The sequence below is a fragment of the Lepisosteus platostomus genome, chromosome 10 (assembly GCF_059453375.1).
Source record: "Lepisosteus platostomus isolate fLepPlt1 chromosome 10, fLepPlt1.hap1, whole genome shotgun sequence".
Lineage (NCBI taxonomy): Eukaryota > Metazoa > Chordata > Actinopteri > Semionotiformes > Lepisosteidae > Lepisosteus > Lepisosteus platostomus.
Window position 1 is genome coordinate 22,651,929 of NC_142620.1, and position 23,736 is coordinate 22,675,664.

Genomic DNA, 23,736 nt, shown 5'->3' on the forward strand with positions numbered 1-23,736 from the left:
AACCCTCACCCCTTCAAAGTTTTCTTATCAGCCAGAAGGTGTGTATGGCACTTGTGTGAAAGCAAAGCTGTGTAGACAACAGAAAATATCAGTATGTCTGATTCCTAACAGATCTTTCTGCAAGGATGTGCTTATTCCCAGAGAGTCAGTGAGCAAGATTAACTACTGGTTGCCAAGACTCTCCGGTCTCTGTTTTGTCTTTACTTTAAATTTAAATTTAAATTCCCCAATAATCAGACAAAACTATAAGAGTCTTGAAGTTAAGCATGCTCTACTTGTGTCTCATATTTCAGGGAGTACTTCTGGGTCCCTGCAGCAGTATCCTGTTCATTGATGCCAAATAGTTGCGGAAAAGTCTTACCTGGAGTTATGAGAAGCACACTTTATTTACATGCATAGGAGACGTCTCTCAAGAAACTCTCCATAATGATAAGTTCTTTAATGCAACAGCCTCTTTAAACAGGAATACTGTAAAAGCTTTATGCAGTTCTAAACACCAATTTTATCTACAAAACGATATCCAACCTCTGTCCCTGTTCTCTCTTCTAACATAGGGACAGGATCTATAAGAATATGAAATAAGAAACCTAGTCTAAAATTAAAACAAACTAAACAAAAACAAACTTATAAAAAGTTAATTGCAAAGATGTTGGACAGATGGACATACTGTGAACTTGTATTGCATATTGAAATCATCATTCTAATCAAATCCTGTTCTCAGTTCAGTTAGTTTTCCTGGAATACAATTTGCGTTGTATCCTGCAAAGAAAGCAGGCTTGATTATCTACCAGTTTGTCAGTCTCCACACTCTGCTGTGTGCACAGGGAGAGGTTGGAGTGGCCCTGTTGAACAGAGGTGGAGCTCTGTCCACAGGCCTCAGGCTAGTGTCGCAGGGTTCAGATTTTCTGTTCGGTTTATGCAGTCGGGAAAAAAATCTCCAGGATGTAGGAAAACCTTAACTTGTATTTACTGCAGCTGTTGTTGAGGCAGCCTAACTGACTTTCACCATCCTAGCTTCTCCTGGAGAGATTATAACCCAGCATGATAGCAACAGAAGACAAGTTTTGTGCAATTTTAATAATAATAATAATAATAATAATAATAATAATAATAATAATAATTGCTTACACTTACTGTATATAGCACTCTTCTGGACACTCCACTCAAAGCGTTTTACAGGTAATGGGGACTCCCCTCCACCAATGTGCAGCATCCACCTGGAATGCTCACCACACATCAGCTATTAGTGGGGAGAAGAACAAAATGATGAAGCCAATTGATATATGGGGATTATTAGGAGGCCATGATTGGTAAGGAAAATTTGGCTAGGACACATGCCTTACACCCCTAGTCTTTTTTTTCGAGAAACACCCTAGGATTTTTAATGACCACAGAGAGTCAGGACCTTCATTTTACATCTCATCCAAAGGACAGCACCTTTTTACAGTATAGTATCCCTGTCACTATAGTGGGGCATTAGGATCCACACAGACTGCAGGGTGAGCACCCCCTGCTGGCCCCACTAACACCTCTTCCAGCAGCAACCTTAGCTTTTCCCAGGAGGTCTCTCATCCAGGTACTGACCAGGCTCACAGCTGCTGAGCTTCAGTGGGTTGCCAGTTGTGAGTTGCAGTGTGATATGGCTGCTAGCATAATACATGTCTTGATTACCTGTCTTGCTAAATCTGTATTTTTTAATACATCTTAAATTGAGCATTTCTTTAACACATTTATTAATACATTTAATACCTTTACAGCTTTAATACATTTCGTGCTTACCTGAAGCCCTGCTAAAGCTGTATTTCTTAAGATGGGTAAGAGAATGAAATCCATATCTGGCAATCTTCCAGTTTATTTGATTTGACCTCTGATCTTCTCTGACTGATGTTGTGACACCCAGGGTATCTCAGTCCTCTTTTTCCCTTCTCTAGCAAGTTCTAAATTTGTACCACATAATTGAATTTAACCCTCTGCCTCCTGCACCACTACATTCACTGGGCCATATGTTCTCAGGACCAGCTAGCAAATGACAAGGGCTCTGGTCTTCCACTAAGTGAAATAAGCTGTTCAAACATGTTGGAGAATGCAAACATGCAGGGAGCCAGGGACTTGGGGACTCAAACAATGTCAGCAGTGAAGGGCATGCTGTGACAGCTTCTGATACCATGCCAGATTGCCACTTGGGTTCTGTTGCACCAGGGGAATTGTGGGGGCCTGGCGACAATGAGGAAAAGGAAGGTGCTGTTACAAAACTGGTAATAATCAGGAATTGACAGAGCTGTTTAGCCAATAAGTGAGAAAATCATTCATAACCCCTGACTTGTAAGTGATTTCTAGCAATATACCCAAGTGGCAGGTATAATTAGAGGCGCATGAATTCTTTGTTCTCTGGCACAGCTTTGTTGAGAGGAATAATAATCCAGGCACACTTGGTTAACCAAATGTTTATTACAATGACAAGACACAAACTACACTACACACAACAAAACATACAACACACAAGTTACTTTATGTACAGTATTTACAAACAAGGCATTTCAGAAGCCTAACATTTTGGTCACCAAGACTGCTACTAAGCATTAAACTCTAAATATGCCTCAAGAGGCCACACAAGAGATGAGCTGCCTTCTAACTAAATACAATGCAACCTACAGTTAAATCTCTTTTTCTGCACCCCAGTTGCCACAAGATAAATGGGAGCCTATATCCCTATCCATAAAATGCACCCTATATATTAGAAAGATGGTTCTAACTAAGGTATCTTTTACCCAGGAAACCGAAGTTCCCTAAAAACACAGAATAGCATGCTCTAACAAGGTTCAAAGACTTAGCTCCAGTCAGGTTTGGTTTGGATGATCAAGAAGTAGGGGCTCTTGCCTGGCACAAGCTTCAAGTCCCAACTGCTCCGGAATCCTCTCTCTTCTCCTTGCCCTCCTGGTTTCTTCCTTCTTCCTCGTTGTGCTCTTAATGTGATCTTATATCGTGTCTTTCTGTGCTACTCCTTGCCAATCATTAATCCACAACTTACCTAGGAATACTAAGATAAACTTTACAATTGTTTCTGCTCAAGGGACACCCCAGACCTCAGCTAACACCCTCTCTCCTTTGAAGTTTGAAGTGTTTACCCTTCCAAGTGTCACAAAATTGATCTGAAATCTAAGAGACACTTCAAGTCACCTAAAGCTGCAACCCTGCTCTTGCATGTTGTTCCCTCTTTCCTGACAGGTGGGTCACTGAGCTCCATTTGTTTGTGAATTGGGAAAGGGTCATGTTTTCTAAAGGCACAATGTGAACACTAAAGGTGAGCAGGACAATCCTAATGAATTATCCACCAAAGTGTGTCTCGCCTGTATACTGGAGAACATACTCCAGTTTTAAATGATTTTCTAGTTGATCCATTCTGTTCTCTTTCCGCTGTGTTCACTAACATGTTTATACACTGGACTAACTTTCCAGTGGACTTTCTTTCCAGATCCATAAAAGCTGCTAGCCTCTCTTCTAATCTCTGCAAACTTTCTTATTTTTTAGCTTTTGCTGATCGTTCCTTGTGTCATAAGACCGCTTTTTATTTCAGATGAAAAACTGTTCAACAACTGTATAATGTTATACCTGAGAAGCCTTTGGAAGCTACTGGGGGTTGCTTTAGCTCTGGAGTGGAGTTTTCACTGCTATTCATGCAATCAATGGTAACATCAATCTCTGGGCTCTTCTCACCTTCAAGATCTTTGTGAATAACTTCTGTGGTTGTTAAAAAAACACATTGGGCGTGACATAAATATTACATAACTTACTCTGCTAATCACTAAAACAAGTGTAGAAAATGAACACTCTCAATCAGGTTTGTTGTGAGAAAGGCACAGTGAGTTTATTATGTATGCATACAGGAATTGCTCAGCCACAAAAGCCGTAGTCAATTCAAAGTACAAGCTGGGACTTTCTCCTTTATATAGTCAAGCAGTTACACAAAAACAAGCACAAAGGAGGAAGCGTTTCCCCGAGGAGTGATAGCACTTCAAGGGAGTAGTTAACATATTTGTGCAATAAGGCATTAAGCAAAGATATTGCAGAACAAAGACAGCTTATTTACAGCTCCAGATATCCACCCCCCATTAGTCCTTGAACATTATTTTTAAGTCCGGCACAATTTCAGCTCCAAAAATCTTATCCAACAACTTCTGTTACTCCTCAGGCAGTTTCTATGCCCAACAACAGCTAAGAGCTCCAATATGCTCTTAACCTTTTCCTTTCAATCCCCCCTTAGAAACTACATGAAACATGTGGTTTCTCATTACCACATATTATTATGAACGTCAACTGCCTTTATGTTGTTTTCATACATCGGTGGGGCTGAAGTTGTTGCTTCTCCCGGCCCATCTAATTAGGGGTAGTACGGTAGAGGAGACCCAGTAACAAGGTGTTGTACAAATTGATTTTAAACAAACACAGAGCAGAATGCAGATAATCAATAAAAACAAGCTAATGAATATATATTGCACTTGTGTCCCAAACCCCCCCCCAGACCTAAATACTGATTGTAACCAGACAGTGATTCCTCAATCATCTGGATTGTAATTCTGATCATTTTTGCCCTTCGTTATACAAATGTTGAGCTAGGTCGCCAATATGCTCAGAATTGCCAGGAATATAGGTACAACATTCAAAGCATATTACTGCACTTGTCCCACCTTGGGTTGCTAACAAATAATCTAAAGCCAGGCAGTTATGCATAGCAACCGTCCTCAGGGCAACCATTTCATCATTGACGGCCTTTATACTGGCCAAAGTCTCATTTGCTATTCTCTCCAAAGAGATTCTCTCCATGTTAATGGATTCTTGAGTTAATTTACCAGTACCATACGGAGGAAACACTATAGTAAAAAAACGTCTCAGTGATTTTTCTTTTAACTTTTTCTCCAGGCCTAAAGGGGCTGCACCCATATATGAGGGACCATGTACCCTAGGTAGCATGAGCCAGACCACTCCGTAGGTAGCCACGGGTAGGCGTTCTTCCCGCATACTAAGTAGGTGCCATTAGGTAGTGGCCCGGCTGTCCAGTTTTTGCAGGGCCCTTTCTTGGTAGCCTTTGACCCAAAAACCAAATACTCCACCCAGATTTTTACCTTTTTGGGTGGTAAAGTAATTACATGAGCTATACCCTATGATGGGCCCAGTTTCATTTGGGTTAAAACAGAGCCACCCCGGTACATGCTGGGAGAGTTTAATTAGCACTGGCTTTTATTATACTGTGGGGTATAGTACCCAGAGAAATTGGTAGATGTAATGTTTCATGAGATCATAAAGTCAGTGAAATTATATGTTGACTGTTAAATGTCACCTCCTGTGGCAGCTGGTTCCGCCATTATATTAAACCCAAATAATCATTTTTATTAAAAGGAATGACTCCCATAGGAAGCCCCCCCCCCCCCTGCACATAGATTCCCAGCAAGAGCTTTGATTATTATTTACAGCAGATACGTACGATAATGCTTAAAAAGCGTTAACACTATGTTACACATAACAGGCATAGCAATAGCAACATAGTACCAGTCTGTTTCAGGTGCTGTGGAACGTCGACAGTGTGAGGCGTGGATCCCACCAGTCACGGCCTGTAACTCGGATGGCTGAGTCTGTCGTCAGTATCACATCCCCCCTCGATGGGTGATCCCCAGGCTGCTAGCATCTGCTCTTGAGTTAGTAACCTGCAAAAATGCAACAAAATGTCAATGAGTAAACTTAGAGAACCTGAGGCCAGATCAGCGAACCAGTAATTACTTCAAAGGGGCTAAGACCTGTGGTGCCAATTATTCTGACCTGTTGGCTACATAACACCATGGAAAGGGCATCAACCCATGGAGTCCCATCAGCCTGATACTTAGTCAGTCTGACTTTCATGGTGCAATTGGTTCGCTCGACCTTCCCCACAGATTGGGGATGACGAGGGGCTTCGGAAATCCCACTTAATGTTCAGAACCTTAGTCACGGCTTGACAAACTTTTCCATTAAAATGTGTCCCGACAGGGCAGGCCCCATCGGGGAATAATGTCTGTAAGTAAGTGTTTGGCAGTAATGGAGGCTATGGCTTGTCAAACTGGAAAGGCCTCCACCCATCGCGAGAATGAGTCCACTATTACCAAGAGCCCTGTTTTGCCCCTGCACACTGGCAGGCTTACATAGTCTATTTGAATGAGCATGGGCGCTGGGCACCTTGGCAGGGGCAGGCGCACTTTGTGCTGGTCAGGGTTCTTTTGGCATGCCATGCACCGCAAGACAATGTCTGCTGCGACCGTGGGGAAGCCCACACCACACCTTCGGACCATCTGGATCACTCAGGGGTGTCCTACGGAGTGTACTTGCCGGGCCACAAACAGAATCTGACTCCGGGGGCGCCCTGTCTCCTGGCACCTCTAGATACTGTCCTATGCTAAGCCAGTATTTTTCTTCAGCCATGTCCATTTCACTTCCCTTGGGCCTCTTTCTGGATTTAGCCCCAATGACAACCCACACTTCAGGACAGGGTGGCCACTCCAAGTCAGCTTGGCGGGCTGCCTGGTCAGCCTCGGTATTCCCCCGAGTGAGAGAGGAAATTATGTCCCTCGATTATGTCCCTTACACTTAACAATGGCTACTTCAAGAAGTAACTTCAGGGCTTCTAATAGTTCAGAATCCAGTTCTCCATTTTTTACTGGAGCCCCGGTAAAAATGGAATGGAATCTCGGTTCCACCACAGCCTGCCAAAATCATGACAGACCCCAGAAACATACCTCAAAGCTGTATAAATAGTAACTTGTTTACCAGATGCATATTTACAAGCTTCAATTAGAGCTTTCAGTTCCGCTTGCTGTGCTGAGACAGACGGGGGAAGGCTGCCGGTCACTAGAACATCATATTCTGAAGTAACTAGCACCTTCATCCTGCAGCTGTAACCACTGTTTATAATTATGCTCAATCAGGTAGTTCCCATCGGGGTCCGGGAGGAGGATAGTGGGGTTTAAGGCTCCCTCACGTTCAATAACGAGGTCAGCCGCTTCTAATACCACCTGCCATTTAGTCCAGCGGGCCAAGCTCACTTGGGACACCTGGTTCAGTGACAACAGGGTGTGCACTCTATGAGGATAACCAGCTGCTGATCCAGAACTAAGCTATTTACAGCTTGAACTGCTAAACACGTAGCCTGCACAGCCCTGAGGCAGGGCCCCCCCCTTTGGCCACAGCATCCAGGGGCCCTGAATAAAAGCTGACCGGTCTGTGCCTACCTCCGTGTTACTGCATCTCATTCAGACCTTCCACCTTACCCTTTCACTTTATCAACCTCCATCAACTTATTAATGTCCTCTTGGTAGCGCAGATGTTTTCCTGAAATCAATACCCACTGCAATTTCTGGTCGCCCGAAGACTGACCCTTCCATTCAGAATGCATTCTTTTACACTTATCCTCTGTCCATGGTCCATCACTCATCTTATATTTTCCCTTAATTTCTGTTAATGTTTAGCTAATTTCTGCCACTCTGACACCCAGTCAGACACCTCATGCAGCAAGGGAGATAATACTGACGCGGCCTTCGTCATCACGCCTCCTGCTCCTCTGTACTTGCCTTACAGTACAGGAAAACCAGTCATCCGGCGCACATCACGGCTCAAGGGAAACCTCTTTTCTTACCGGCTAGCCCTTCCTCAGAAACGGGGAAAACCCAAACCCAAGGACCTCTCACACACTGGTATCCCGCAAAAGCACCTTGTCCTCTGAATCAGCAGATGAGAGACTTTGGGACTTACCTCTGATTAAGTGCACGCTAGAACTGCCTTTCCTGCTGTCAGGGAACGCGGAGACTTGGGCATCCTGTTTGTGATGCTAGATTGTAGAAAATGAACACTCTCAATCAGGTTTGTTGTGAGAAAGGCACAGCGAGTTTATTATGTATGCATACAGGAATTGCTCAGCCACAAAAGCCATAGTCAATTCAAAGTACAAGCTGGGACTTTCCCCTTTATATAGTCAAGCAGTTACACAAAAACAAGCACAAAGCAGGAAGCGTTTCCGAGGACTGATACCACTTCAAGGGAGTAGTTAACATATTTGTGGAATAAGGCATTAAGCAAAGATATTGTAGAACACAGACAGCTTATTTACAGCTCCAGATATCCATCCCCACTAGTCCTTGAGCATTATTTTAAAGTCCGGCACAATTTCAGCTCCGCAAATTTTATCTGACAACTTGTTACCCCTCAGGTAGTTTCTCTGCCGAACAACAGCTAAGAGCTCCAATATGCTCTTACTCCTTTATTTCAAAGGGAATTAGAAATGTTAGTCATTATGCACTCCATTTTTCAGACATTGTAAGGCAACAATGCAATAACTAAGTGAACAACTTTAAAAAATCTAGCATATCTACTAGTATTATTTACAGATAATTACAATCCAATACTGCAGTGGTTCTCAAACTTTTTGGACCAAGTACCACCCCTGATCAAACCAAAGCATCCACGTACCACCTACAAGTCATCTTCTCATAGGAACCAGAGAAAAACGACCAACATGAGCACGCACACACACATATAATGAAAATAGCTCTGCGCACTTCCCATTTCAGTGAGGGGGTGTGCCTGTTTAGTCGAACAAAGCCTTGCAATGTCAGAGACGAGGGCAGAGAGCTTTAAATGCAGACCTGGCTCCGCATCCATTTTGTTGCAGTACTTTGTCTTGATTGCAGTGAGAGCAGAGAAGCCTTTCTCACAAAAAAATGGCAAAAGGCATCAAAAACCGCACAGCCTTTAATAAGAGGGCTGGGTATTCACTTTGTCTTTGGATCCAGAAATCTAACAGTTACTGTCGTTTCAATTCCGACATCAAAGTCTTATTAGATGATAACTCGAGAAACTTCTCTTGTTCATCACAGGTCAGATCCTTGGGTATTCCTATGACATCAACAGTAAAGGGGTTCCTGATCCACTCTGGTGTGGTCTCAACTGGAAAAAACTCTGAGAACTGTACTTACAATGACAAGAGATGCACTGCATTCACATCGTGAACAGCAGCATCAAGTGCCACACCATATGTGTGTGTAGATGGTTCTGCAAAGTTGGAAAAGTAGAGACATCACTTGCATTGCTTTTATTAACAAAAAGCTGCAGCTTTTTCTTCATAGCAGTGATCTTGTCAGACACATCAGAAATTGTTAAAGAGAGCTCCTGCAGTCCCATATGCAGCTCATTCAGATGTGAGAATATATCAGCCAGGTAGGCTAATTTTACCAGCCACACTGGATCATGTATAATCCTCCTTGTTCTCAACAGGTGTGCATGATCTATCAGAGCTGGGGTCAGTACTCTTGGTGTCTATTCCTTTCAGCCATGATATAATAATTTATTTTTGCGAGGTATTCATTTTCGATCAATTGTTCTGTTGGCAAATGTGGCGCTGTTGGAGAAATGTTTCCCCGTTTCCCCTTAAAAAAGACAGTCAGGGGTCCGTCTCAGAAGTTAAAATAAGTTTTTTTTTTAATGAGCATGGGAACGAAACACACAGAGATGCTCATTGTATTTTTCTCAAAATAATTAACCTAGAACTGTCCTTAAATATTTGTCCGTTATCCATCACGCTTTCCTGTGCTTACAAGATGGGCAGTGTTCCAAAATTCACACACATCCTCATACCTCCCTATTTGCTAAAGATAACTTCTTTCAATACAATTGGTTACTCACTGTAGGTTCGTAGCACGCGTTCCTATACAATGGTATATACATAGTAGACCTTGTGTCTACTCAAGTAAAAGTGCGTGCTGTGTCGACGTAGCCAAGTACTTAAGGCTGCTTATTTGACACATTAAACTAATTTTATTAAAATAGAAAATATAAGAAACAGTCTCAAGCTTTCTGAAACCAATTAAGTAAATTACAGCTGAAATATTTACATAATTTTTAATGATTCAATTTTCAATTCCCAATTTGTCAGTGCACACAGCAAATTTCCAGGGTCATCTGGCATACCACTTGGGGGTGCTCCACATACCACAGTTTGAGAACTACGGTAATACTGTAAATGGAAAAGAGCATGGGTACCTTTTTATCTCATGAAAGATCCTACTCTGGTCTGAATTCCTCTGTAAAAACTGATACTAAACAAAATGGGAAACTCTTCCCTTATTCCAAAAGAATGTAACAATTCCACAATTATTAGACTTAACATTTAAATATAAATACTGCGATACCCCTAACACTAATCGATATGTACTCTCAGAAATGCTTGTAAATTTCCTTTTTTCTTCAGATCAGACTAGAACCTGTTTATTTCTTTTACGTTTAATTTTAAAACTTGCTTTAAAAGTATATCTGCTTCTTGCTGTCTGCCTTTCCTCTCCAGTTTGACTGCTTGATTAAGTAGAGCTTTACGCACATCTATAAGGGTTTTTTCAATGACCTTTTCAGGTTCCTGATCGAAAGAGCCCTGCATACTCCATGTATTTGAGTGGCTGCAATCAATATTGGAATCGTCTTTACTAGTTAACAATTTGCTTGGGAGATCACGGACCATGCAGCCCCCTTCACATCTTATCTGATCATTCTCATTACTGGCTCCCTTTGCCATTACGGTTCCTTCTACAGTTCTCAGCTGAGGAGATCCTGCTTCAGGATTTTTCTCTTTTTTCTCATCTGTGTTTCCTGCTTTTTGTTCATTGGCTTCCAGGTCTTTTCCATTGCTGTGACTGACTGAGGCACTTTCAAAGGGCACAGGCATCCAGTCCACACCATCAGGAAACAGTGGTGGCACATAACCTTTGTTTGACACACCAGCCTCTGTTGGTTCATTAAGGTATTGAAGGATCTGAAAAAAGCTGTCTTCTCCATAATCTGTGGCCTGTTCCTGTACCTCTTTATCTGTAGACTGTATAGGAGATGTTCCTCCACCACTAGTCACATTGGCATTCTCAGAAATCATATGTCTTTCTAATAAAGCTAATACTGTGCTTAAGTTGTGGTCATCATTTTCCAAGTATGATTCAAACAATGGATCGTTTTCGTTCATGCAGACAGGGAATGGATCATTCAGAAGTTCATCCAATAAAAGAGTGTCCCTCTTCTCTCCTGACAATTCAGGTTCTTCAAAGTTAACAGTAGGTTGTATGTGGCTTTCAGTTCTCTTTACCTTGTCAGAAGGTAGAGTGTGTTCAGTGGGATTTAGTTCTCCTGTACATTCTTCATCAAAGTGCAATTTCCTTGCATACTGGGTTGTCATCTCTTTCTGTCCAGCTATATTTTCAAAGAATACAGGGCTTTTAGCACATGGAGAAATGGTCAATGCAGCTCTGCCTTCACTGCATGGCTTGTCCTGTAAAGAAACAGCTTCAGTTTCATTAGAAGGTGATTTATTGTTACTGTCTATTAGAGATGACATTGAACTTGAAGTCATAGAATAATTACACAGTATAGGCAATTGTACAGGTGTGTGATGACCTGACTGCTCAGACAGCATAGACACATCATTTGTTCCTGTAGTATTTCCATTTTGGACAACAGGTTTAATGGAGTCAGTTTCTAACACTTTTGTTAGATTTGTTTTCTCACAGTCCTCAGCACCAAGCCTTTTTGATTGTTGGGCTGGAGTGGATGTCATAATTAAATCAGAACCTGGCACATTGAAAGACAAATGGGTGGCATCCTGAAATTCCAGATTAGTTGCAATTTCACTACCTGTTTCTACACTTTCATCACTCCTATCAACAGCAGATGACTCATCTCCAGTTAAGTCAACAATTGCAAAGACATTGTTTCTGTCTTTGTTAATGGATTTTGTGGTCAGTTTGTGCCCAGTATGAAAATTGTCTTCATTCATGGAGAGATCTTTTTGACTCATGGTAGCACTGTGGACGTGAGCTGAAACTTTGCATTTTTTCTCAAGTTTGGTACCTTGTTGAGAATCTCTCAATTCTGCATCTTCTATGGGATCTGAGTCACTGTCACTGGAGTAAGAAGATCTTTCTCTCTCTGTTGTTTTTTTCTTCTTTGTACTCAACCCTGTTTTGTGACAAAAGCGGTGCAGTTCTGCTTCCTTTTGCTCCTGGGGTTTTTGCACTTGAAGTTGATCTGTATTCTGTAGTGATTCTTTGTTAAAATCATTTTCCCTGGAGGCTGAGAAAAAGAAGTTGTGATCCGAAATCCCAAACATTTTCAGGCTGTGCAGGTAAGCTAAATGATCACCCAAGGTTTTGTCTGTCTCTTGACGATCACAGTGCAGGGTCTGGAAGAGACGTTGTATGGAAGAAGATTTTGTGTCCCCTAATGTAAAACACTGTTTCATGTCTTGTTTGTTGAAATACTTGATAAAATTCCCATTCTCACCCATTGCCTGTCTGAACAGCGAGTTTTTGAAAATCTGACTGCGGTATTTTTTTTCCTCAATCGTCCCACAGGTAATCAGTCTGTAAACTATCACATCTTTCTGCTGTCCAATTCTGTACATTCTGTCTAAAACTTGACTGTCTGTGGCAGGATTCCAGGATGGATCAACAATGACCACCCGATTGGCAGCTGTTAGATTGAACCCTACTCCTCCTACTTTAGTTGTCAGTAAGAAGACTGTATACTGGCTCTGTGTCTGAAACAACGTGACACGGTGGTGACGCTCGGCAGCAGAAAATACTGTCCCATCTACTCGCAGCAACTTAAATTCTCTTTCTTCCAAAATGCGCTCAATAATACCCAGCATTTTTACAGACTGAGAGAAGACAAGAACTCGATTACCCTCCTCTCTGAGCCTTTCAAGTAAAGGCACAAGGAATGCTATCTTTCCTGATTCTTGAATAAGATTTTCACTTGGAATCCGGAACATGTTATTCTCATCAAAGTCCTCGATAAATTCGCTATGTGAAAGATCTAAACCCAACTCATCCCAGTCAAGCAACTCACTGTATTCTCTGACAGTAAGCAATCTAGGATGATTACAGATTTTCATCAGACTATCGCTGTCAGTTAACTTTAAGTCAGCAAGACATCTTGTAGAAATGAACTTTTTATACAGTCTCTCTTGTAAGGGGCTGAGATAAACCCACACCACAAGATCATTCTTCTTGGACATCTGGGCCATCTTGACAGAATCAGTAGCAACCTGATTTTCTTTGTCTGGCTCGTGCTCTTTGCTTTCTCTCTGAATGTTTTCATTTGTTCTCCTCAGGTAGTAGGGCTTCATCATTTTCGTCAAGCTCTCTGATGTCTGCAGGCCCAATGCTTTCTCTGAGGGACTGGCATGCTTCTCCCTTCCTCTCATTATTGGCTCCTCGTACAACTTTTTAAATGTTGAGTACATACCAAGGAGACTTCCCTGGGAGGCAAGGTGGAACAAAGACCACAGCTCTTGAAAGTTGTTTTGCACTGGTGCACTGGAGAGCAGAAACCGGGTCTTTGCTGGGATCACATCTGCTGCTTTAAAGCTCTTGCTAGATTGGTTTTTGATCTCATGAGCTTCATCAAAAATCACACAGTCCCAAACAAATGCTTCTTCGTTATTGTTGGAGAATGTCTGCAAGTTAGTAAGTAACATTTTGTATGTGGTTAGGAGCACATCTCCTGTTTGCTTCACTTCGTTCAAATTCCTTACTCGATGTTTGTTTGTGGTATGAAAGGTAAAGAAATTTATATCCGGTGTCCATTTTGTTAACTCTTCAATCCAGTTCTTCAGCAGTCCGAAGGGCATCACAAGCAGGACAGATCTAATTTGCTTCATGTTTTTCATTCCGGCCAAAAACACAACAATCTGTACAGTTTTTCCCAAACCGGGGTCATCAGCTAAAATCACACCCTTTTTATTTTTTTTGTATGCTTCATAAAGGAAAGCCAGTCCTTTTTTCTGATGCTCATACATTTTGTCAAATAATGATTTAGGTAGTAAAAATCCACTATTGAGGACATCCACTAACTGCTCCTGGGCTGCCTCTTCCAGCAGTTCTCTGCTCTGTTTCCGCTCCATGTTATTTGACCTATAGAGGAAAATGAAAAATTTCCATGAGGAAAATGAACAACTTCCCAACTGCCTCACTATGAACTAAGGATGCAAAATACATTTTATTTTCTTCACCACAGCTCATCATTTCCAGTCTTGGGCATTTATGGCTGGTTAGTTTCTGAAATGACAGATTCTGAGATTGCACACAGTTTTGTGTTGGTTAAGGGATCAGTTTTGGGTCTGACCTGATAAGTCTGAGTCTGATGTGATAAGTATGATTGCAGTGCTGCCGAAACAGATGGAAGTACTGTAGCTGAAAAGAAATATGATAGCAGATAGCAGATAGCAGATAGCAGGAGGCCAAAATAAGTCTGTTAATGCTTTATTACCCCTCTTTGGGTTAAAAGTGACCCACTGAAATCCTTACCAATTGACTTTCAAGTCAAGGATGGATAGGCGACCTGTAGGCTCTGGGTAGCCCTGTGTTATAGGTGCTTTCATGGATGCATTTTTATGGGTGTTTCTATTTTTATGGGTATATAGGCAGGGCCGTCTCAAACGGGAGGGCGAAAGGGGTGGACGTCCAGGGCCATGTGCTTTGGGGGGCCCAGAGCAAGCAAGCCCCCCACCATCCCCAATCCCACTTCACATACTCGCATAGTTATATAAATACATTCATGTTTAAGTATTTTAATAAAGCGACACACACATTTATTTTAACTCAAGATGAAATCTAAACTTAGTGGGAGAGCAGATGTTTTATTCAGAACTGGAGGCGTGTCCCGCACTAACTACTGTACATCAGAGGCCATCAGTTGCCAACTAAAAGTGATTGCGGCAGAACTAAACTAGCTTGGGAAAAAGTTAGTTGGTGGAAAACTGGCGAGCACAAGCAGAGATAGGGACAAATTTTGAAAATACTGCAGTGGGAGCGAGAAAAGAAAAAGGAAGCAGAAGAGGGAGAATACACATGGGGCCTTTGAAGGGTCTTTGGAAAGGTTCACTCTAAAAACCACGAGCGAAGAAGAAATGGACTTGGGTGGTGATCTTGACCATGACAAGGATGCTAGCATTGAGACACCTGAAGGTACCAATAGCATTAGCGACAACGGCGATTAGTAGTTGTGTTTGGTTCAGTATGTCTGTTTGCGCAGGCCAGTCAGGTAGCTATTTCATCACCTCAATGCTGCTCCCCGCCGCCACAACTACACACAAGAACCCCCCCACCCTGGGGCCTGCCCACCCCTTGAGACGGCCCTGTATACAGTATAGGTGATATTTTTTGGGATAGCCTTTCCTTGCAATATCTACTGTATATAGCAATATAATGTGTTTAATTTAGCAATATTACATATATATTTAATCAAGAAGATGTTTTTGTTATAGTTGTTTATCATACAAGTAAATAAACATAGTTTTATCATTGTTCCATTTTAAATCCCACAAATGAACACATTTTTTAAAATGGCTCTAAGGCCCAATCTAAATTTATTGAAAAAGTAAAGTTTGGAATCCAATTTAATTCATGTTGTTAGTGGCAATACCACCGATATATCAAATAAATTTATGAAACAAAGTCAAAGTGGTAATGATTTATGAGCTGTTTTTATTTTAAATTAAGGTTCGGTATTCTACAATCTTCTACAATGGTTTTTTCTTCTATCAATGTTTTCACACAGTAATACCTATACTAACTCCAGTCCTAAACATATGAATATAAGAAAGATTACCAATAAAAAGAGCCTATGTTGTCCATCTGACTATTTGGGTAGCTAGAGACAAATTTATGCAAGGATCTCCACCATTGTCATGAATAAGGTAGCTTGTTCCATATTCCAACCCCCACTGGGTCATTTGAGTGACCACTGTGTGTACAGGTTTTCCTTTAAGCTCAATTTTTCACAACTGAATTGAACTGATTATTGGCTTAACTGGAGAACAGTTAAGTCAGTAGTTCTTAAGGTAGCCACCTGATTTAAAGACACTTATAAATTGTACTGTACTGCAGGCCTCAAAGACTGGGAGTTCCTGCACTAGATTTTGTAATCAAACAGTAGCTTTCTCCACTTAAATTTGGTTAATCAGAGACATCCTTAAAAATATTTATCATAATGATCAGCATTTTATATGTTGCTATAGACAAATTTACAACACCAAGGGAATGTTAATATTCTAAATCACTGGAAAATAGACTTGGATTCAGATTGCCCCATCATTTAGGCTTGTAACATTGAAATGAACCTAATCTGGTGTCAAACACATTACAGTTACTATGAGTAGCCATTATTACCGCCTTCTGTAGTTGCAGCATGTACTAAATGACTTAACTAGTATGAAGATGCCTCCTACCTCAGAGAAATTGGAAATGCAGGAATTCAACACCAGCAATTCTAACACAGTGTTACTTTTTATCCGTATGGTGGCAACAGAGACCTGCAAAACACGGTAAAAGCAAAAAATATTTTCACAACAGCAACAAATCTCTTTTTCAATGTACCCTAATCTCCTTTTTCAGCTCTTCTTTCTGAAGGTAATTTGGTTTTACAGAGGGCATCATTTAAATGAAAGTCAATAGCACTGCAAATGTAAATGATACCATTACTGAGGAAACACAGTGAGTTTTAGTTATTGGCTACATTACTCTGCTCTCCTCCCCAATGATAGCTGATATGTGGTGAGCGTTCTGGCGCACTATGGCTGTCGTCGCATCATCCAGGTGGATGCTGCACATTGGTGGTGGTGGAGGGGAGTCCCCATTACCTGTAAAGCGCTTTGAGTTGAGTGTCCAGAAAAGCGCTATATAAGCGTAAGCAATTATAATTAATTAAATTATTATGGACAGGAATTTGCTTCTAATTGTAGATTCAGAGAGGTTAAAATGACTCTTGCCTGAAACAAGAAATTCCTTGGAATTTGATTGAGAGACTAATAAATATTTGCTCATTTGTTTATGCATGTATTTATGACTGATAGCATTACAAAAAGCTTTCAGTTACAGTATATGCAGATTATTGTCTCTGTAATTCCCAGGAACTGTGCAATGCACACTCCTCGAACATATGACAACACAGTGAAAAAAATACAATTAAATAGTTGATTGTTTTACTCAGACAAGTCCAGACTGAGCATTTGGGAAATGTCAAAGTGAAAGTTTTGGAGACTTTGAAGACATAGCTGGCATGCTTACTAAGTGCTGTGCTGTGTTTTCTTTTGCGAATAGAAATGTAAATGATTTGACAGTGCATTCTTTCTATATCAAAAGTTTGCTTTGTTTTTGGAAAACAAACAGAGCCAGAGAACTCAGGCTCATGTTTGGGAGAATTTGAATTTAACAAGTTTTCTTATTTCCAGTACAAAATCAACTTTTCTACATATTTAAAACAAGTAGTAAACATTAGTCATCTTAAAATGAGAAAAAGTTATAATTAATCTGGAAAACAAATTAAGAAAAGTCACAGTAAACAAAAAAACATCTAAAGTAGAGCAGACTTTAGTAGTACTTTACAATGTTAGTTTCTAAAAGTCTGTATGTACTGTATATTTAAAAGGTCACTTTGATTCTTTTATAGGATTTCTTGTGCATGTGAAAATAAACCATTATGTCTTAACTGCTCATACAGTGTGAAGAAGGTGGGAAATGTTGTTGATGGATTAAATGTCATAATTTAGTATTAAGCCAAAGGAAATGATAACCTTACCCTGCAAATGAGTTCTACAGTATAACAATCTGTTGTGTGGTAAGGATTTGTTTGGAATGAAATTGGAACATCAGCCACAGTAAGTTTCTTTACATTTTACATATGCTGGAAATATATTCCACTTTTTTCTCTGCTTTAAAAAAAAATCAGGTAAATTCTTAAAGTGGAAGTGGATTTTAAAGCTAAAGCGGAATTGTGACTTTCCATTTGATGCTGAGACTCTTGTACCAGAGTTTACAAATACTACTAATGAACATTTTCTATGATAAGATTTTCACAGTTTCCTTGGCCCAGTTCTCTGCTAATATTGACACTCATTGACTTATTGTGTTTTTTTCTGTATTTTCTTAAACAAGTGAAACTGCATTATAATATGGAGAAATACTTTTAAAACACTGCCAATGCTGACTAATGTATACATTTGTACATGTATACATTTACTATAAATGATCAAGAGATTTGGTAGGTTGGCAGTTGTTGCACAGCTTACTGAAATTGTGTTTAGTTCAGTTCGGTTTAGTGCAATGAAATGTTTAGAAACCCAGAAACATGGATTTGTCATTACATATTTAACTGATCAAACCACAGGCTGAAAATGCAATGGCATACAACAGCGGTTCTCAAACTTTTTGGACCAAGTACCACCCCTGATCAAACCAAAGCATCCAAGTACCACCCACGTCATCTTCTCATAGAAACCCCAGAAATTCTCAATGACCAACATGAGCGCGGGTGCGCGCACACACTCACATACACATAATAAATATTATCATAATAAACTTTATTTGATATAGCACCTTTAAAGGTGGCTTCTCAAAGTGCTTTACAAAAAAAAACAGAAACAACAAATAAAAAAAAACAATAAAAAAGCACCATTTCAGTGAGAGGGGTGAGCCTGTTTAGTCGAGCAAAGCAGATGTGAATTCATTTTTCGAGCCTTGATACAATTCACAACAGAGTCTAACAGATTTTAAATCGTCAGGCATTTTCTTGACGCCAAAGGTATCGCTGTGGGTGTTGCAATGCGTCCATTCATTTCTGGAGCAACCTCTCTAATTTGTGCAACTACACCGCTGTGTCGCCCTGTCATTGCTCTAGCACCGTCTGTAGAAATTCTGACGCATTTTATCCAGTCGATGCCATTCTCTTCGATAAATTCATTCAGAAGCTGAAATATGTGCTCTTCTGTAGTTCCCGTTGGTAGCGGCTTACAGAACAGAAAGTCCTCAGGGGACATACCCTCAAACTCGTATCTAACGTCAACGAGCGAATTGGCCAAATCGACTACAGACTCATCTAATGAAAAACATCTGCTCATCTTAACGCGCTCTACCAGAGAACTTTTGATATTATCCGCCATTTCAATAATTCAATTAGTGACTGTCTTTCAGAGGGGGCAGCAGGTCGAGCTGTTTAGCAGCTTTTCCTCCACACATAATACGTGTCAGCTCTTTTGCCAACGGTAAATAAGGTTCTTCATAAATAGTGTGGGGCTTACCTGCTTTAGCAATCCGCAAGCTTGCATTTTCCCCTCGTTTCCGTTTCAGGAGTCTGTCTCAGAAGTTAAAAGAAGTTTTTATTTCATGCGCATGGGAGCGAAACAGAGACGCTCGGTACATGGACTTCTGATGAAGAGCAAGCTGTTTCTGAAACACACATTAAAGATATGCAGCAACATATATAAATGTATACATTTGTACATATACACATTTACTATAAATGACCAAGAGATTTGGTAGGTTGGCAGTTGTTGCACAGCTTACTGAAATTGTGTTTAGTTCAGTTCGGTTTAGTGCAATGAAATGTTTAGAAACCCAGAAACACGGATTCGTCATTGCATATTAAACTGAAAAAAAGCACAGGCTGAAAATGCAATGGCATACAATATTCTCTGTGATTAAAATGAAAAACAGGTTCAGGAATTTCTTAATAAAATCTCATATTCAAATGATAAATTTGTTATACTTACATTCAAGATGCAGCTTCTAATACTGTTGACAGACCTTCTATCATATCATGAACCTGTTTTTCACCACAGGTGTTTCTATTTGTCTAAAGCATTTGTCTTTTAGCACCTCCCTTCAGATCTATATAAATGCTGATTGGACAATACATTTTTAAAAATAAATACCAGGATGTTTACAAGGGAATGGTGAATTTAAGAGAGGTCTGGGGGATCATTTAGGGATTTTCCTCTGCATGTTCCACCATTAAACATAAAAAAGCATTCGATCAACATTTCTAACTTTTAGCTGCATAATTCAAGTAATAAAGGAATCTTTACAATAATTATTCTGAAGTCAAACTTTTGGTTTAGTAACAGCAACCAAGTATGTTTGAAAACCTTCTACTAATTATATAGAATAATGTTTTATTCTAGATTTGAAATAATATAGTCACTCACAAATAGCTTTTTAGTGGTGGTGGCTATCAACCAGGTTTCTGGTTTATCAATGTAAAATTAGTTTTTTTTTCTTGTTTTGATATTTTGCTTTGTTTAGAGCAAAGCACACAAGTATTTGTGTTTATTCCTCGTCATTTTTAATGGAATTCAATAATTTGATTTGAACTCTGTGAATATAAAGTTGAATAAAGGCATGCTGAGATTTTTAATGCATTTTTGTCAGTTTATTTTATTGGGGGTTTAAGAAACTTAATCAATTATGATATTTTATTAATGCTATTTATGTTACCATTCTTGCATGGTATTTACCATATGAAGTGTTAACACATGTTGGTGCAAAAACACTATGTTATAAATGCCCCTTTATAAGTATCATTTATGCTAACACTTTTACCCAACATTTAAAACCAATCATATTTTGGGTATTTTATTAGAACAATTAGTACAACAGCAGTATCTTACATTTGAACCCACAAGCCAGAAACACAACCACTGCTCCACACTATTACCCTTTTCCAGCTTTTTTGTAGTAACAAATAAAACTATCTCTTTTTGTGTTGTGCTTAGGCCAATTAACCTACCAGTATGTCTTTGAACTATGGGAGCAAACTGGAGTACCTGGAGGAAACCAGCACCAACCAGGGAAGAACATAAAACATTTTGTTTTAAACAGTACACACAGATATCACCCTAATCGAACCCAGAGCCCCAGTGCTGCGAGGCAGCAATGCTGTCCTGTCCACGGTGTCACCGTTCCACCAGCCCAGCCTAGTGTATGTGGCAAAGGTCTTACTTTCCCCTTTTGGAAAGTACCAGAAAAAACAAAAAAACCTGCTACCAGAAACACCTAAAAAATTCCCTTGCCAAGCCTAACGCACGAATACAATAAATAAGTAATGAAAAGTGAAAGGAGACAGAGAGATGAGGGGAATATCATTTTTGGGTGTGGTATTCTCATCGATTAACAAGCAATGCAGTAAATTCTCAGCCCTTAGATGTGTTCCTTGCAGCAGCCATGTCTAGACTAGTCTCTGGTTGTTTTGTCCTTTTTACATAGTATACAATATAAAGGGCTGTTGGAATAAAATGAGTTCCATATTACTTATTAAGAAAATGCATGTCTGAGTTTTGAAAACTTGAGTTTAATTGCACATGTACAAATGGCCTTTTTATTATCTTTGTTGCTGGTTGCTGAAGATGATTCTGACTTTGGAGATATCAGGTTTAACATGTTGCAAGTCTTTCTGAAGTTTGTTTGTAGAGAGATGCTTGTCTGGATTTTTTAATGTAAAACATTCTCTGTAATAATAATTGATAATTCCTTAATTGTTTAATAAGTTTCAGTAAATTGAAACAGTTTTCAGTGATTTAGAAAAGTATCCTACTGCATTGCTAAAATTCACGTGCCTTGCTACTGCAGTTTCATATTAAAGCAGTAGCATGCAAGTGGAGTTAGAAACTGCTTTAAATTATATAAACATTAATTTAAAATTTAAGATTGTTCTCAGATTATAATGCATAGAGACTTCAGCACTTTGCTGACCTTACAGCAGGAATGGGCCTAAGGCAAAACACAGATGCCTTGTCTGTGTCATATTCTTTATACAAGCAACTAAAAGGTGGATGTAGAAAAAACAACAAATGGACGTTCTATATTGTTTGCAAAAATATCATAGGAAAATGATACGGCTATCAGTATTAAGAGATGCAGAAACAAATCTGTCCAAAATAATGACAGGGTTTTATAGATGCCATTTATAGGTTTTATAGATAAATGTTCAAAATTATTCACACCACAGGAATCTGTATTTTGTTGATTCTACTTTGGCTTTGGAAACTTAGAGAAGACACTTCCTGCAACCTTTTAATAAGTTTAGCTATTCTTCTCAATAGGCATGTTTGACTATTTTGGGACTTGCTCAGATTCAGCAAGTTGTGCTTGTTGTGTTGTAGATCACACCACAAATGTTCTATTGGACTGACGTGTGGAGGTTATGAAAAGTAATCAAGAACTTTGATTTTACTCTCAACCATTTCACAGTAGATTTGGAGAAGTGCTTTGTGCTTCTTGGCAAAGAGAACTAGGGTTTTAGATGAAATATCTTTATTTATTCTGGAATCCATGTGTCCCTCGGTTATAATAAGGGCACCAGGAAGTGAGCATACAACACAGTCTCTGAGCAAAACAGACTATGCTTCTTAGAATGAATAACACTCATTTTCAACATGAGATTCTCCTTTCTGTGCTAATATTACCACTGGTGAGACTGTCTGAAAACTCATTTGGTCTTTCATGCAACCACATCAAATGGTCCCAATCACCACTTATCCATTTGTCAAAACACAGAGCTGTGGGGGGAGCCGGAGCCTATCCTGACAAGCAATGGGTGCAAGGCAGGACACCAGTCCATCACAGGTCACATACAGACATACACACACCCACACTCACACCAGGGCCAATTTTCCCAGAAGTCAATTAACCTGCAAGTGTGTTCTTGGACTGTGGGAGCTAAGCCATGTGAACACAGGGGAACATACACACTCTACATAAATAGCACTCAAGGTCTGGAATTGCACCCAGGGCCCCAGAGCTGCAAGGCAGCAATGCAAACCAATGTGCCACTGAGCTCTTTAGCTAAATAGTTGTTATTTGGCAAACTCATTTTACACTTGATATTTTTTCACTTTTTCTGACCACAATTTTAAATGGATTGCTTCTGTGTACAACATCCTTATATATTCAATAACTATCTACTGTGACACAGTGGAAGGAATCTTACACTAGAGGGCTCCTAACACCATCAAGGCAGTCCTCAAAATGATTTCTCTCTCCCTGATTGTAGCGTGAGAATATTCATCAGCAGCACCACCTGAGCTTCTAATTAAGAGCCTCTCTGCTTTTCTTAGTACCACCAAGTACTCTGTATACTGTAAATGTGTTTTATCTTGTGTTTTCTTTTTATGTATTGTTGTTGTCATTCTGCGCTTTGAGAAACCACCTTCAAAGGTGCTATATAAAATAAAGCTCATTATAGTTATTATAATAAGGGCCTTGATCAATATCACATTTGTTTACCTCTTTTTAAAATCCTTTGCAATTGAAGAAATAATTAATAACTGTGTATGCAAATACAGCACTAAATAAGCTATTTCAACTTTCACCAAAATCAGAGTCTTCTTAGTACATGCACAGAGATCTTCCACAGTCTGGTAATCTGTCCTTCAGGGGTAGGACTGTAGTACAGTATCTCTTTGTAATAAATTAGATTTCCCCAAAATGCCCAAATCAGTGATTATGGTGTGTGTGCAAGTTTGTTGATGGAGATTTTGTGAAGTACCACTTCATTTGTTTTTAGATAGATTAAGTATTCTTCAATTCAACTTTTCTTCATCCTGACAAGTCTTCCCTTTTCAATATGGCCGAGTGGTATAAGGTGCCAGACTCAAGGACTCGTGTCTTTCCAATTCACTTGGGTGTTCTGGTCTCTGAATGGAGATGTGGGTTCAAATCCCACTCTTGACAGCTACACTTTATCCAGCAGTTATATCACCTTGAAACTCACATCTGGCAGCCCACTGAAGCTAAGCAGGTGTGAGCCTGATCAGTACCTGGATGAGAGACTACCTGGGAAAGCTAAGGTTGCTGCTGGAGGAGGTGTTAGTGGGGCCAGTAGTGGGTGCTCACCCTGTGGCGTATGTGA

General features: G+C 39.9%; 1 protein-coding gene across 1 annotated transcript; it reads right to left on the reverse strand.

Moving 5' to 3' along the window:
• Positions 1 to 3,839: 3,839 nt before the first annotated feature.
• On the reverse strand, positions 3,840 to 19,899 carry LOC148653607 (DNA excision repair protein ERCC-6-like). Its single transcript, XM_088648829.1, has 4 exons — positions 19,130 to 19,899; positions 16,283 to 16,366; positions 7,774 to 13,967; positions 3,840 to 5,699 (listed from the first exon to the last, which is right to left on the reverse strand). The coding sequence occupies exon 3, from the start codon at positions 13,955 to 13,957 to the stop codon at positions 10,271 to 10,273; it is 3,687 nt and encodes a 1,228-aa protein (XP_088504955.1). The 5' UTR covers positions 13,958 to 13,967; positions 16,283 to 16,366; positions 19,130 to 19,899; the 3' UTR covers positions 3,840 to 5,699; positions 7,774 to 10,270.
• Between the last annotated feature and the right edge of the window lie 3,837 nt (positions 19,900 to 23,736).